General features: G+C 46.8%; 1 protein-coding gene across 1 annotated transcript in view; it reads right to left on the bottom strand.

The window, feature by feature from the left end:
• Window positions 1–136: 136 nt before the first annotated feature.
• rtf1 (RTF1 homolog, Paf1/RNA polymerase II complex component) overlaps window positions 137–15,108 on the bottom strand; it is a 55,219-nt gene continuing 40,247 nt past the window's right edge. The window contains exons 13-18 of the mRNA XM_067991146.1: window positions 11,603–11,724; window positions 6,989–7,046; window positions 4,829–4,906; window positions 4,116–4,214; window positions 3,225–3,342; window positions 137–1,892 (exon numbers count right to left, since the gene is read on the bottom strand). Of these exons, the coding sequence (XP_067847247.1) occupies window positions 1,786–1,892; window positions 3,225–3,342; window positions 4,116–4,214; window positions 4,829–4,906; window positions 6,989–7,046; window positions 11,603–11,724 (582 nt within the window). The 3' untranslated portion in view covers window positions 137–1,785. The remainder of the gene's footprint in view (window positions 1,893–3,224; window positions 3,343–4,115; window positions 4,215–4,828; window positions 4,907–6,988; window positions 7,047–11,602; window positions 11,725–15,108) is intronic.

Genomic DNA, 15,108 nt, shown 5'->3' on the forward strand with positions numbered 1-15,108 from the left:
AAAAATAAGTGGCATTTCTGGGGACCCATTTCAGAAATAAAAATTCACTGGCGCCTTTTTAAAAAAACACATTTTCAAGTGAGGCTAAAATCAGAAGTGAACACTGAATGAAGACTGGATTAAAAATGACCAGCCAGACGGTGGATTAGCACTTTATTAACAACACTACCATGTAGTGGCAGGAATACAGTACTACAAGAGTATATTGTTTTCAGTTCCATATATCTTCTTGTTGGTTAAATTGACTCCGAGCACATTCACAAAACTGCCCTGCAAACATTTGAAGCAATCACGCTCCACCCTCGACTGAAATTAATGCCAGTATAGGGTACGTCTCGCTGGTTTAATCTGGGAAGGCCTGCAGCCTCCCTCCCCCGATCAAAACACAAACCAAGCCAACGATTTAACCAGTGCCTGGGCTGGGCACACATGGGCCAGTGTAGCTCCAGTCTCTTGGGGTTTAAACACGAACGAGAGGAGATTCACTGCAGAACTAAACACAGAAAATGCTGCTGGAAACGCACAGTGGGTAATTTGAAGGAGGAAAGACAGATTGACGATTCAGGCGGACATGACCATTCTCACTCCACCTAAAACACTCACCTGGGTTTCTCTTTCAGATGTTGACAGACCAACCGCACACTCAGTTTTCTGATTCCCAGGTTTTTCTTGTATTTTTTTTAAAAATAGGGACTGGAAGTGAATGAAAACCCTATCTGGTTTAGGCAGCCAGGGGGTGGTGCAGGGTTCGATGCTTGGAGGGGGTGTCTTAATTACATAAAGGAGATATTTACAGGGCTCGAGTGATACAATACTTACACAGCTCAGCGAACAGCCCCAGACCCCTGGTAGAAACACACGGGTCACTGGGTTACCACCGCAGGGATTAGGTAAAAACATACTCTCAGCCGAAGTCAGCCTGACTGATGGTGTCACCGTCTGAATTCATGAGGCATGACAAAGGCAGCCAACGCTTCAATAAGAAGCAGGGCCCGGGGGCTCGCTTGACTTGTTTAGTCCTGTCCCCTCCGTTCAACAGAAACTGCCCCAGTGGCTGCTGCCTGGTGCCTCTGGCTGCCATGTGATCAACACCTTATTTACAGAACGGCTGGAGCCGAATCACGGAGATTCCTGAAAGAAAACCGGCCAGGCAGCTCGCGGGAGAGGGGGGCTACTGGGCGACGGGAATCCCGCACTGAAACTGGGAGGAAAACAATTACTTACCATCATTTACAGTAGCCAACAGGCCACATACACTAAACAACCGAGCAGCCACAACAGACGCGGCGTGGTGGGCTTCTGAATCCAGCTGTTTATAAATGCAGCTGGCCACCAGATGTTTTCTTCTGCTACTCACTTAAACTACCGTGTACATGTACAAAACACAGCTGTAGAAAAAAAAGGTTTCCTGTATATAAGATGTTCTATTGGGAGAGCGCTGCTTCAAACAGAGCTCACAGAATGCAGAAACCAAAACTGTCCCCTCAGATGAACTCTAGTCTCAATCCTCAATTAAGATTAAAAAACAGACTGCAGACCGACTGAGTGGGATCACTTTGCAGCCAAGCACTAAAGAATGACAGAAAGCAGCACTCAACTTACTTTTACTAAAGGAAAAAATAATAAAATAAAAATCACCAGGAGTTTGTTTTTTTTATACAATGGCCGTCCTGCCTGAACACACAGAGTCGAGCGGCCGGGCTCAGTCTTTCAATGTCCGCTTGCTGCACTCATCCGCTACCAATGAGACGCATGCAAAGAATCGCAGCAGCAGCCTGGCCACGCTCAGATCAGCCCCCGACGCTTCTTGTAGTCCTCCAGATTTAGAGATCGCCTTGGGGTTCCATCTTTCACGGACGGAGTCTTCGAGCTCACTGACAACGACTTGGATTCTGCGCCAAGACAGAAAGGAAAGACGCTCACTGAACAACAACTTGTGTTTATAAAGTGCCTTTAGCGTGGTAAAATGTCCCAAGGCGTTCCACAGGAGTGTAATCAACAACGACTTGCATTTATATAGCACCTTTAACGTAGTAAAAAGTCCCAAGGTGCTTCACAGGAGCGATTGTCAAACAAAATTTGACACCGAGCCACATAAGGAGATATAAGGATAGGTGGCCAAAAGCTCGGTCAAAGAGGTGGGTTTTAAGGAGCGTCTTAAGGGAGGAGAAGTGGAGAGGCGGAGAGGTTTAGGGAGTTTAGGGCCTAGGCAGCTGAAGGCAGGGCCGCCAATGGTGGAGCAATTAAAATTGGAGATGCGCAAGAGGACAGAATTGGAGGAGCGCAGGGATCTCGGAGGGTTGTCGGGGTGGAAGAGGTTACAGAGATAGGGAGGGGGCGAGGCCGTGGAGGGATTTGAAAACAAGGATGAGAATTTTAAAATCAAAGCATTACCGGACCGGGAGCCAATGTAGGTCAGCGAGCATGGGGTGATGGATGAACAGGGCTTAAGGGATTGGACCAAGCAGGCCTTCAATTTACCGTGTGCGAATTCACTGCTCATCAAGATGAGTGCTGGGAAATGGGACACAATCACGCTCTCTCAGGTACAGCACGGGTTAGATACAGAGTAAAGCTCCCTCTACACTGTCCCATCAAACACTCCCAGGGCAGGTACAGCATAGGTTAGATACAGAGTAAAGCTCCCTCTACACTGTCCCATCAAACACTCCCAGAGCAGGTACAGCATGGGTTAGATACAGAGTAAAGCTCCCTCTACACTGTCCCATCAAACACTCCCAGGGCAGGTATGGCCTGGGTAGAAGCAAATTCCCCACTGCCTCAGCCACTGATGGCAATTGAATTAGAGATGAGAAACAAACTGATGGGAGGTGGGCAAAATTTCAGAGTATAAAATGACAGATCAGTCTTAGCTTTTGAAATTTCATCCCTTCACAGGGTCAATATTGGCACCGCCTTGAAATAAGTGCGTCCAACTTAAAAATAAATCCCCCACTGTGGGCATTCACTCTCACTGCCCTGTCTACCCCAAGGGGATGGTAGTGTAGTGGTTATGTTACTGGACTAGTAATCCAGAGGCCTGGAATAATAAACTAGTCAGGTGGATTTAAAAGATCCCGTACAGTACGACAACACAATGTAATGGGACTTCAAACAGGCGACAGGCAGCCCATTCAGACTGGACTGGAGCCATTGTCATTTGGACATTTGTCAATAGCTTAAAACTGGGCACGCAGCATCATGTACAAGTCTCAGGGGCTCACCTGCATTGGGCACTTGCAGATCGATCTTGATGTCGAAGTCGTGTGCTTTGAAAAGGTCCTCTGAGAGATCAGAATTGGATTTTATATTGCTGTCGTCCTTCTTACTGCCACCCTGGTCCTGTTAACGAGAACACACCACAGTTACAAACATAGGACTTGCCAGATGAAAGAAAGAACAAGGCTCGTCTAGCTCGCCTTCTACCATCCTGGTAGTCACATGATATGATAATGGAGATGATGACTAATCATGGCAATCAATCAATGAGTCTACAACAGACCCAGACATGAGGTGAGGAAAACCCCCAGTGGGGGAGAGCTTTGGGAACCATCGGTCCAAAGTCACCTGTTCCTCCCGAGCATGTTACAAGTCATGTCTCAAATTGCTCATATACTGGATCCCAAAATGTTTTCAAAAATGTATCCCAAAAACCTTTTCTGTTGGATCTCTGTTTTCCCTATTCCCTTCCAAAAGTTTCACCTCTTGCAAGGTACACCTCAGTACCTGCGCAAGTAAATGTGTAAGACAGCACCTGTGGAACTGCTCCTGAAGAGTCAGCATCTTTAGGAGAGGAGGGCAGAGTATGGAGGACACAAACATCTCCTTAGAATAACCAGCTTGCGATTGAGAGTTACAATACCAGATAATTGACTGACAGCAGAGTGTGCTGTCGTGCTCCCTTAGAGACTAACACACCACTGATAGAAAGAGATACTGGAGAGATGGATAGAACTAAAGGCCTGAAGGGTCACCTGGCAACAACTGGTCCCCAGCAACACCTCCAGCCAAACCACAAAACCACATTCCTGGAACTAGGGCGAGTCGGAGCCCTCCTCCCTGACCAATGCTCTCCACAGGACAACCCGTTACCCTCCATTGCTCCTCATTCTTACCGGTTTGTTTAAGTCCAGTGGCAGCTCTGCCTCGGATCCGGAGCCATACTTTGCATTCAGATGAGCAATGATCGCAGCCTGGACAGCAGGATCCCGAGACTGTGGGCACACAAGCAGAGACAGCATCGTAAACCCTCCCGGCTCAGAGACAGCATCGTAAACCCTCCCGGCTCAGAGACAGCATCGTAAACCCTCCCGGCTCAGAGACAGCATCGTAAACCCTCCCGGCTCAGAGACAGCATCGTAAACCCTCCCCGCTCAGAGACAGCATCGTAAACCCTCCCCGCTCAGAGACAGCATCGTAAACCCTCCCGGCTCAGAGACAGCATCGTAAACCCTCCCGGCTCAGAGACAGCATCGTAAACCCTCCCCGCTCAGAGACAGCATCGTAAACCCTCCCCGCTCAGAGACAGCATCGTAAACCCTCCCCGCTCACAGACAGCATCATAAACCCTCCCCGCTCACAGACAGCATCGTAAACCCTCCCGGCTCAGAGACAGCATCGTAAACCCTCCCCGCTCAGAGACAGCATCGTAAACCCTCCCCGCTCAGAGACAGCATCGTAAACCCTCCCCGCTCACAGACAGCATCGTAAACCCTCCCCGCTCACAGACAGCATCGTAAACCCTCCCCGCTCATAGACAGCATTGCAAAACCACGCAGAGACAGCACTGTAAATCATGACCGCTGACAGCATCATAAAGAGGCCTTACATTGGAGACGATGGTGGGTTGACATTGGCGCCTGGTGAAGGGATCCATCTGCTTGTTTCTCTCATTCTGGACCTCTGCCTGCAGAGAAAGGGAGATTACTGTAAAAACAGGAGTCCTTCTACCCGCCATCAAACAGTTATCTCCTCGCGTCAGAAGCAATTCCTCCCCCTCCCACCCCACCCCTCCCCATTAGATTCCACTGCGCCCAACATCGAGCCAGTTATAAAGCGTGAGTCAAAAACATCTGCATAGCACCAAGCCATTGGGAAGAATGCTCGCTGAAACTTCAGTCATTGAGGAAAAGTAGACAAGTCTCAGGCCTCCTGAGCACTATTTCACCACTCTACTGCTGCCCACACCCTATGCAGCACTAAGTCCTTCCCACTCACCCATCCCTGTCCTCACTAACCTACATTGGCTCCTGGTCCCCCAACACCTCAGATTTAAAGCTCTCATCCCAGTGTTAAAAGCTCTCCATGGCCTCACACCCACCTAGCTGTCTTACCTCCTCCAGCCCTAACCACCACCCCCCACCCCGAACTCTCTGATCCTCCGACTGGCCTCTTCTGTATCCCCCACACCCTTCGCTCCACCATTGACGACTGTGTCTTCAGCCGCCTAGACTCTAAGTTTTGGAATTCCCTCTCTAAACCTCTCCACCTCCTTCTTCTCCTTCAAGACCCTCCTTAAAACCCACCTCTCTGACCAAATTTTAGTCACCCCAGTATCTCCTCCTTTGGCCCGGCGTCCATTTTTTCCTTGTGCCTCTGCGAAGCGCCTGGGATGGTTTTTTTCTATGTTGAAGACACTAAACGAATGCAAGTTGTTATAGAATCATAACGCACAGAAGACGGCTATTCAGCCCATCATGCCTGTGCCTGCTCTTCGAAAGAGCTATCCAATTAGTCCCACTCCCTTGCTCTTTCCTCATAGACCTGTAAATTTATTTTCAAGTATTTATCCAATTCCCTTTTGAAAGTTACCATTGAATCTGCTTCCACCACCTTTTCAGGCAGTGCATTCCAGATCACAACTCGCTGCATAAAAAAAAAATCTCATCTCCACCCCACCACCCACCCTCAGATTCTCTGTCACTAGACTCTCCCATAAGTGGGCTCTGCGTCCCCTAGGATCAGGAGTTTACCCCTGCTGCCCAGTATCTGGTCATACAACAGGGTGACTCAGGGATACAACCATGAAACCCCTCGTTACACAAACTGGACACTGATCACTTTGACCCCACAAGGCATATTTCTGCTACCTTCTGGAGGGCGGACTAATGAACACCAGTGGACGAGGCCAGTGATTAGACAGACATTATATATGAACAAAACATGTACAGTGTCTTTTAACCTATTTTGTTATAAAATTTATAAAATAACAAAGCACACCATCTGGCTAAATACACTTTTTTGACCAATAGTTTCTCAAATTCATCAGCATGAAACCTAAGCAGGGAGCTCCTACTCTCTGTGTCCCTGGCTTCCTGTTCAGACTTTTGCAAACTGTGCCCTCTCTTAGCTGGACAGGAAGGCAAAGGTTTGACTGATGACCATCCCTCAGCTCTTCATGCCCCAGTACCAGCCAGTCACAAATCTAATTAAACTACTGCCCTCCTAGATATGGGCTCTTGATCACATGTCACATTCCCCTGCTGTGCTCACATGAATGAAGCCATTCCAACTGATAACATGTGAATGTTTACTGGAATGTCTTGCTGAACCACCACTATCTCAAGCCGATTTGTTACATTAGGGTTACAATATCATTGCAAAATATAATTAAACCCCCCTCCTCAATTTTCTCCCCTTCTCTTCTGAAACGGATAACTGTTGCTGGGACATGAGTGCGAGGGGTACTCATTGCCCTCCAGTACCTCAACCAAGCGGCCATTCATCATGTGTGAGCCTAGATGAGTGTTGAGAGGCTATTTGACTATGAAGGGCATCGCAGTACGTCACTGGATAGTGATCAGGAGGAGCAACTCTGGCTGATTTTCTCTCTGTAACCCAGTGACACCGAGGCCAATTGTAGCCCATGTGAAAACAGCTAACTCAGCACATATAGTGGAGATTGCACCCAAGCCTTTCTGGTCTTCAATGCATCCAAACTCAATGTTTTCAAATCAGTAGCAAATATTTGCCTAACAGCAGCACTTACCAGCAAAGCCTTCTCAGACTCGACTATGTTCCACTCTCTGTTCCTCTGGTTTATGTAGCTGGGAGAAAGGAACAACGGGGTTTTAATAGAGACACTTGTAAAACAAACCAATATGTGGCTGTTCTGTGAGGTGTGCAGTCATCTCTAAGGCCAGTTTCAAATTCCAGTTGGAATGAGGGATGGCTTTGCCACCAGGTGCAAGCTTATCGCCAGACGTATCTTGGCTCAGCAACCCAGAAATTGTGGAGCCTCAGGCCTTCCACATCACGATTTGGCCTGGGCACAGGCTCAGGCATCTGTCAATCATGGCAAGGCAGCACCCTGTATTGTACCCTCTCTAAAGCCTCAATATCCTTCAGATGGTGTGGAGCCCAATACTGCACACAGTACTCTAGCTGAGGTCATTAAGGTTTTATGCAGGCTCATCGCGACCTCTTGGTTTTTATATTCCATACCTCATGATAAAACCAAGTACTGCCGGTACAGGCACGATGGGCTGAATGGCCTCCTTCTGTGCTGACTGATTCAACCTGAGGTGCTTCTTTTAATGTCCTGTGAATCTGTGCTCTTTCACACCACCGAGCATATCATTCACAGTGTAATTACTGCTTTTTATGTATCACCTCACACTTACTAACAATGAGGTTCAAAGAACGCATCTGTTAATGTGGTTTGAGGAAATACAAATATGAAGAAAGACTTGAAAAATTGGGTCTTTATTCGTTAATACACCGCAGATGACGGAGTGATATAACAGAAATTACTGAGGAGGGTCAGATGCTAGGATGTCTACCCAAAAAAAACATCAAGCCTAAAATGTAATGAGTGCATTAGTTGAATTGCATCCTGGAATGAAGTTTATACAGTATTGTCTAACTGCACACATGCCAACTCACCCTATACCATGGCCTAGAAATGTGGCAGAGCCAACTTTACCATTCTTCATTCTGGGTGGCTGACAGCCAGATGCAACTGTTCCTGTACATCTGCCCAGGGCCAATCCCTTGCACCTTGCAGGTGGGTGCCCCATCCTGTCACAGACGTTAACAGAAGAAAATCCAGAGCGAGAAAGGGGCATTCTGCTCCTCCAGCCACTGGGTCATTCTATCCCAACCCAGAATTGTACCCAGTACCCCAGGTGCAGTCGAGCCAGTGCCCAGAATTGTACCGTTCCTCAGGTATGGCTCAGCCAGTGCCCAGAACCATACCCAATACCCTAGGTATGGTCAAGCCAATGCCTAGAACTGTACCCAGTACCCCAGGTTGGGCAGATTTTGATTCAAGAATTTAATATAATTTTGCCAATAATTAGGGTATCCTGTACCTGCTACGGTTCAGTTCAACTAAGCGCAAGAATTTCCACTTTTTGGGAAAAGTCTCAGGATTTTCAGGCTGATTTCTCACGGCCGTACCGGAACTTGAATCACATTTAACCCGACTGCAATGGGCATATACAATGTCTCCACACAAAGGAACTGAAGGAGGCCATTCAGCCCCTTGAGTCTGTTCTGCCATTCTATTAGGCCATGGCTGACCTGTATCTTAATTCCATTTACCCGCCTTGGATCTGTAACCCTTAATACCCTTACCTAACAAAATTCTATCAATCTCAGTTTTGACATTTTCAATTGACCCCCAACCTCAACAACTTTTTTTTTGGTGGGGGGGGGGGGTAAAAAAAAGTTCCAGATTTCCACTACCCTTTGTGTAAAGAAGTGCTTCCTCATTTCACCCCTGAACGGCCTCACTCCAATTTTAAAGTTATGTCGCCTTGTTCTGGATTCCCCCACCACAGGAAATAGTTTCTCTCGATTGACCATATCGAATCCTTTAATCATCTTAAACACCTCAATTAAGGATGCAGGACTTCAGTTGTGGGAAGAGACTAGAGAAGTTCTCCTTAGAGCGGAGAAGGTTAAAGAGAGACTTAGTAGAGGTGTTCAAAATCATGAAGGGTTGTGATACAGTAAATAAGGAGAAACTGTTTCCAGTGACAGAAGTGTCAGTTACCAGAGGACACAGATTTAAGGTGATCGGCAAAAGAACCAGAGGCGAGAGGAGAAATTTTTTTTAATGCAGCGAGTTATGATGATCTGGAATACACTGCCTGAAAGGGCGGTGGAAGCAAATTCAATAATAACTTTCAAAAGGCAATTGGATAAATACTTGAAGGGGAAAAATAGCAGGGCGATGGGGAAAGGGCAGGGGAGTGGGACTAATTGGATTGCTCTTTCAAAGAACCAGCACAGGCGTGATGGGCCGAATGGCCTCCTTCTGTGCTGTATCATTCTATGATTCAATTAATTAGATCACCCCATAATCTTCTATACTTAAAAGGAATACAAGCCTAGTCTATGCAACCTGTCCTCATAATTTAACCCTTTTAGCCCAGATATCATTCTGGTGTATCTGCGCTACACCCCCTCCAAGGCCAATATATCCTTCCTGAGGTGCAGTGCCCAGACACATACATACACATCCCCACGCCCCCCTCTGGAGTCAAGACCAGGCATAATCTTCAATTGAAATGGGTGAGGGTTTGAAGGTTGGAGATAATTGGACGGGGACACACAGATGTAATTCAGTCCCCATTTTAAATTCATATATTATCTCTTTACTTTTATATAATACTTGGACAAAACTGACGGCAATTTAGGAAGCAGAGCTGGTTGGAGCACAGAAGCTTCACTGCATTACAGGCTGAGGAACTGGGAGATGGAAAAAAAAACAAGGGAGATGAGAAATTTTTTTGCGCAGTGAGTTGTTATATTCTGGAATGCATTGTTTGAATGGGTAGTCACTCTTGTAATGTAGGAATCACAGTAGCCAATTTGTGCACAGCAAGATCCCACAAACAGCAATGTGATAATGACCAGATAATCTGTATTAGTGATGTTGGTTGAGGGATAGATATTGGCCAGGACACAGGGGAGAACTCACCTGCTCTTCTTTGAATAGTGCCATGGGATCTTTTACATCCACCTGAGAGGGCAGACGAGGCCGCGGTTTAACGTCTCATCCAAAAGCCGGCATCTCCGACAGTGCAGCACTCCCTCAGTACTGCACTGAAGTATCGGCCTAGATTTTATGCTGAAATCACAGGAGTGGGATTTGAATTCACGACCTTCTGACTCAGAGGGGAGAGTGTTACCCACTGAGACACAGCTGACACCTAAACAGCAGCACTGGCAATACCGGGAGCAGGTTATTTAGAAAAAGAATCGGTCTGGGCCTCCCAAAGGCTCACTGGGGAGCTGAGACAAACAGACCAAGAAGGGCCTAGGTTGTATCATCCCTGGTTTGTGCTGAGTTAGCTGATCTCCATAGAAATGACCTCACTAGGTTATAGAAAGGATAAATCAGCCAGCGTTCCCAGTCCTGATTACTACCCAGTGGCCCCAGCTGGGAGGCCTGTATGTAGATATCAGGCGAGCATAGAATGGGGATCAGCTGTGATACCCCCTGCCCCCTGTTTAACCTGCCAATACTCACTGCCCAGGGTACTTGTGTGTGACCAAAACCATGAAACCATCTCCCACCAAGGAGTCTGTGTATTCACGATGAAAGGAGAGAGAAAAATAAGTGTCAAGAATTCTGTTTTTATATAAATAGTCACTGTGCACTTCCTGGGTCCACTTTTTCCCATATTATAAATTCCTGTCCACATTTATATTGGAAACTGCTTGTGTAACCACTGCTTCCATTTTTTTCGGACAGCAAGTGTTGGTAATGGTTCTGCTGTTGCCATTTACAGCTACTCCAGACCCATCTTTTGTTTCTTAACCTGTCCCATTACCACCCTGCTTGGCTTGCACCATCATCCCTTTTGTCATTTAATCACTCCTGCCCTCCACCCTATCACAGACCTTCCCTTTTCTTATTTCCTCCTCTCCCCTTCCTCCCCCCCTTTTCCCTGGCTCTGTATTTGCTTAAAAGCTCTTTAATTGTCAACTTCTTCCAGTTCTGACAAAAGGTCATCGACCTGAAACATTAACTCACACTCTTTCTCCGCAGGTGCTGCCTGACTTGTTCAGTATTTCCAGCATTTTCTGCTTTGATTTCAGATTTCCAGCATCAGCAGTATTTTGATTTTGAAACACTGTAATTATACTCTCCCACCAGTGGTGGTGCTGTAGTGTCTCAGTTGTGCATAGAATCATGCAGCACAGAAGGAGGCCTTTCAGCCCATTGTGCCAGTGCCAGCTTTTTGAAAGAGTTATCCAATTAGTCCCACTTCATCGCTCTTTCCCCATAGCCTTGCAAATTTTTCCTTTTTAAGTATTTATCCAATTCCCTTTTTAAAAGTTACTATTGACCTCGTCTGCCCTCTCAGGTGGATGTAAAAGATCCCATGGCACTATTCAAAGAAGAGCAGGTGAGTTCTCCCCTGTGTCCTGGCCAATATCTATCCCTCAACCAACATCACTAATACAGATTATCTGGTCATTATCACATTGCTGTTTGTGGGATCTTGCTGTGCACAAATTGGCTACTGTGATTCCTACATTACAAGAGTGACTACACTTCAAAAGTACTTCATTGGCTGTAAAGCGCTTTGGGACATCCTGAGGTCGTGAAAGGCGCTATATAAATGCAAGTCCTTTCTTTCCTTACCTGATGGCAGAGATGTTTTTGGTGCGAAGTCTATCGAGGGCCTCTGCCCGTTCTTCCAGATCATTCAGCTGTTCCTGGATCTGTCGCGCTTTCTCTTGCTCACCCGCTTCTTCTGCCATTGCCTTAATGGAAATGGAGGGAACTGAGTTACTACTAGAGCAGAGATAACAGGCTCTGGACAATACCGTAACACACAAAATTAAAGACAGACTCTCACCTCGAGAGCTGTAATGCAAATTGTCAGCGAAACTATCTTAAGTACAATTCAAACTGCAAAGATATTCCCAGGGGAGCACAAAGCAGAATTCCCTGGGAAACTGGCCTGAAGGGGTTTCTGTGTCCCACAGTGAGGGGGGCTGAATGGCAGAGATGGTCATGAACTCTGACCACCCCCCCCCCCCCCACAAAGACCATAGCACTTCAGGAGCACCTGACTTTAGCTCATCCCTCGCTGGGCTCCAAATGTACTACTTATTTTTTAAAAAAAGGATACTCAAGATCGATAATTCTTTACAATTTGACAGCCCTTCCTGGGATTGAATGGGCTCTGATGCACCCCAACACCATTTCTGCTGTCAGCAGATCTTAACCAGTGGGAACTTCTTGCAGCACCCCTGGCCTGACCGTGACTTGGGTTCTATTGACATTCCCTGCAGGAAAAGTTCGATTATTGAGAAGCACATCTCGGATTACAAGACTTCCCTTCAACAAACTGGATACTTAGAACAGGTCTACCTGCATAAGAAACACGGTTTGTCTATGTAGACAAACCGTGTAGATAGCCCGTCTCCTGCCCCCCAGTCTGGTTCCCAGATAGCCCGTCTCTTGCCTCTCGGCCTAGCTCCCAAATATTCCATCTCCTGCCCCTCGGCCTCGTTCCCAGATAGCCCGTCTCCTGCCCCCCGGTCTGGTTTCCAGATAGCCCGTCTCCTACCCCCTCGGCCCAGCTCCCAGACAGCTGAGACTTCTGGTGAACATACCAGCACTGCTTTACATTCAACTCTCAGAAAAACCATTTTCTGCAAAGTCAGAATAAAATTTCGAAGTTGGCAACACGACACAACGGAGATGAGTTTATTTCTGACTTGTTTTCCACTATTTTCTTACGGACCCTTTTCTCTAGACTCCATTCCTCCTTGTCAACAAGGCAAAGTGCGACCCTAGGGGGTCAGCGGGTAGGTTTTCACAATAGCTTGGGTAGGTATGAACGATTATAGAGCATCCGTGCCAGAGGCTTGGACTCCTTAGCAATGACTAGCCACAATCTCAGGAACAGGGTAGGAGATAGAGAGAAAGGAATTCAGGGTTAACAAACATATTAAGAGAAAGCCTGGCTGTGGTGCTTTGGTGGTTTTCCTGTACGTAACAACTATTTTCAGCTTACCCGGAACCTGTGCAACTTACAGACAAACTGTGGTCCTGCAGGAGTAGGGCCACAGAATGTTAGGGGAACTCTGTCACAAACCACCTGACAACTAGTGCAGTGAATCTTGAGAGAAATGTAAGGACTTGCACACCACCAGGTTATAGTCCAACAGTTTTATTTTAAATCACAAGCTTTCGGAGCTTTCCTCCTTCGTCAGGTGAGTTTACCAACACAATGCCTGAACCAAGACTTCTAATTGAGGGATAACATTTCAATTAGAGTACCAAAGTTTAACACCCTCATTTTTTAAAATTTTTTTTTTTTTTTGAGTACAGTTCAGCCGCCAATAGAAATAAACAACTCGTCACCCAAAGTACAGGGGAAGGAAAGGGGCTGTCATCACATGAGTTTTAATACACAAAGTTACATTGGTTACATACTCTGGCATAACACAGACCCCACAGTCCTGCTGTAAAAGCAAATTACAACTAGCATTAACACAGCACCTTCTATGTCCTGAGCTGCACAAACAGAAGCAGACGGAAAGCGTGAATGCCGAGCCAGAGGGCGAGAGATTAGGAGGGGTGACCAAACGCCAGGTCGGAAAGATGGGCTTTGAAAAGGTCCTGAAAGGATGAGAGAAGTAGAGAGGTGGATAGGTTTAGGGAGGGAGTTCCAAAGAAAGGAACTGAGGGCAGTGCACAGATGGACCGAGTCAGGGAGCCAAGTGTGTGGAAAGAGGTGCAAGGCTGGAGAAGGGTGCAGAGATAGGATGGGGTGGGGCTGTGTAGGGATTCAAAGGTGAGGCTTTTAAATTTAATGCATTGGGGGACATCAAAATTTATAATGTAAATATATAAAAATATAACAGAGTGTATGCCTTTAAAATTAAGACTGAATTACAGTTGTGCACTTGGTCTAGTTAGCCTCCGGACTCTAATCCCGGTTCACCTGGGTTTGGAATTCCTGATCTTTTCTGACCCTTAATCCCCAAACCCTGTTGAATTTTCCAGTTACCCAAACCCCACTGAAGGACTTTTTGAGACTGTCTACACCCCATGCTGACCTTATCAGCCTTGGTACAACCTGCCGCCCAAACACGCTTTTCCAGCTGCGCCCCTCATCCCGATGCTGGTCTGTTCTGGCCAACACTCTCTTTGACAGATGTTTCCCCTTTTTCTCCTCCTCTTTGCCCATCCTTCTCTTCCCCGCTCTTCTCATCCATCCTCAGGTCCCCCACTCTCACCCTTCGTGCCCCCTCACCCAGTTATCCCCTGTAGAATTCAGTGAATTCCACTTTTCCCTGAGTCTGTAAAAATTGGCCATTGACCAAAATTCTAAGATGGAAGGTGCAGTTGAAAGGTCACCAAACGAATCAACAAAACAGTGGAATGTGGGAAAAAAAACAAGGTTGAGTTAAACAGCCACCGCCCAGTGAATCACATCTCCAGACATGGTGGGGCCATGTCTTTGTTTTAGAGCAAAACCGATCAACACCTAGTACGTTGGATACAAAAGGAGCCCATTATAGCAGGTGATCAACAATCAGCATTAATTCGAAGAACAATAGCCCATCGAGAGAGGCAACTGCAGCAAGACGAGGGGCCATCGAAACCCATCAAGGACTTTTAAGAGGCTTTGAAAGAACTATTAAATGAACATGAAGTAGGTTAACGTTAAAAACTATTGTAAGAGAGGGATATAAAAGTGGAAGCCCGAAACCCCCTTTGTCTTCTTTTATCTCTCGGATTCTTCACTCGTGCAACCCAGCCCTGACTTTTGGGCTGATTCCTCCGCCACCTGAGCTCTCCAGAGAGGAGAGCGGCTTCCAGCGAAACCAACAAACCCTACGTGAGGAAACAGGTCAGCCAGACCTGCAAGTGCACAAAGATTAGTGAGCCTCGACTGCGTGTGTGATACGTGTCTCCAGGGTCCCCACCAACCTCTTAGTTTAGTGGGGTAGTGTACCGTAGTGTGTGTGTGTAACCCAATTTACTGCGTAGGACCATTTTAATTGTCATTTTCTTCGCGTTGGCGGTACAATAAAACCAACCTTCCAATTCAAAAATCAAACACCGAGTTTGTGTGGTCTCTGTGCTATTCGGCTACGTGATCCATCACCGGGTGCGTTAGCATAAGT

Source organism: Heptranchias perlo, chromosome 10 (assembly GCF_035084215.1).
Source record: "Heptranchias perlo isolate sHepPer1 chromosome 10, sHepPer1.hap1, whole genome shotgun sequence".
NCBI classification, from domain to species: domain Eukaryota; kingdom Metazoa; phylum Chordata; class Chondrichthyes; order Hexanchiformes; family Hexanchidae; genus Heptranchias; species Heptranchias perlo.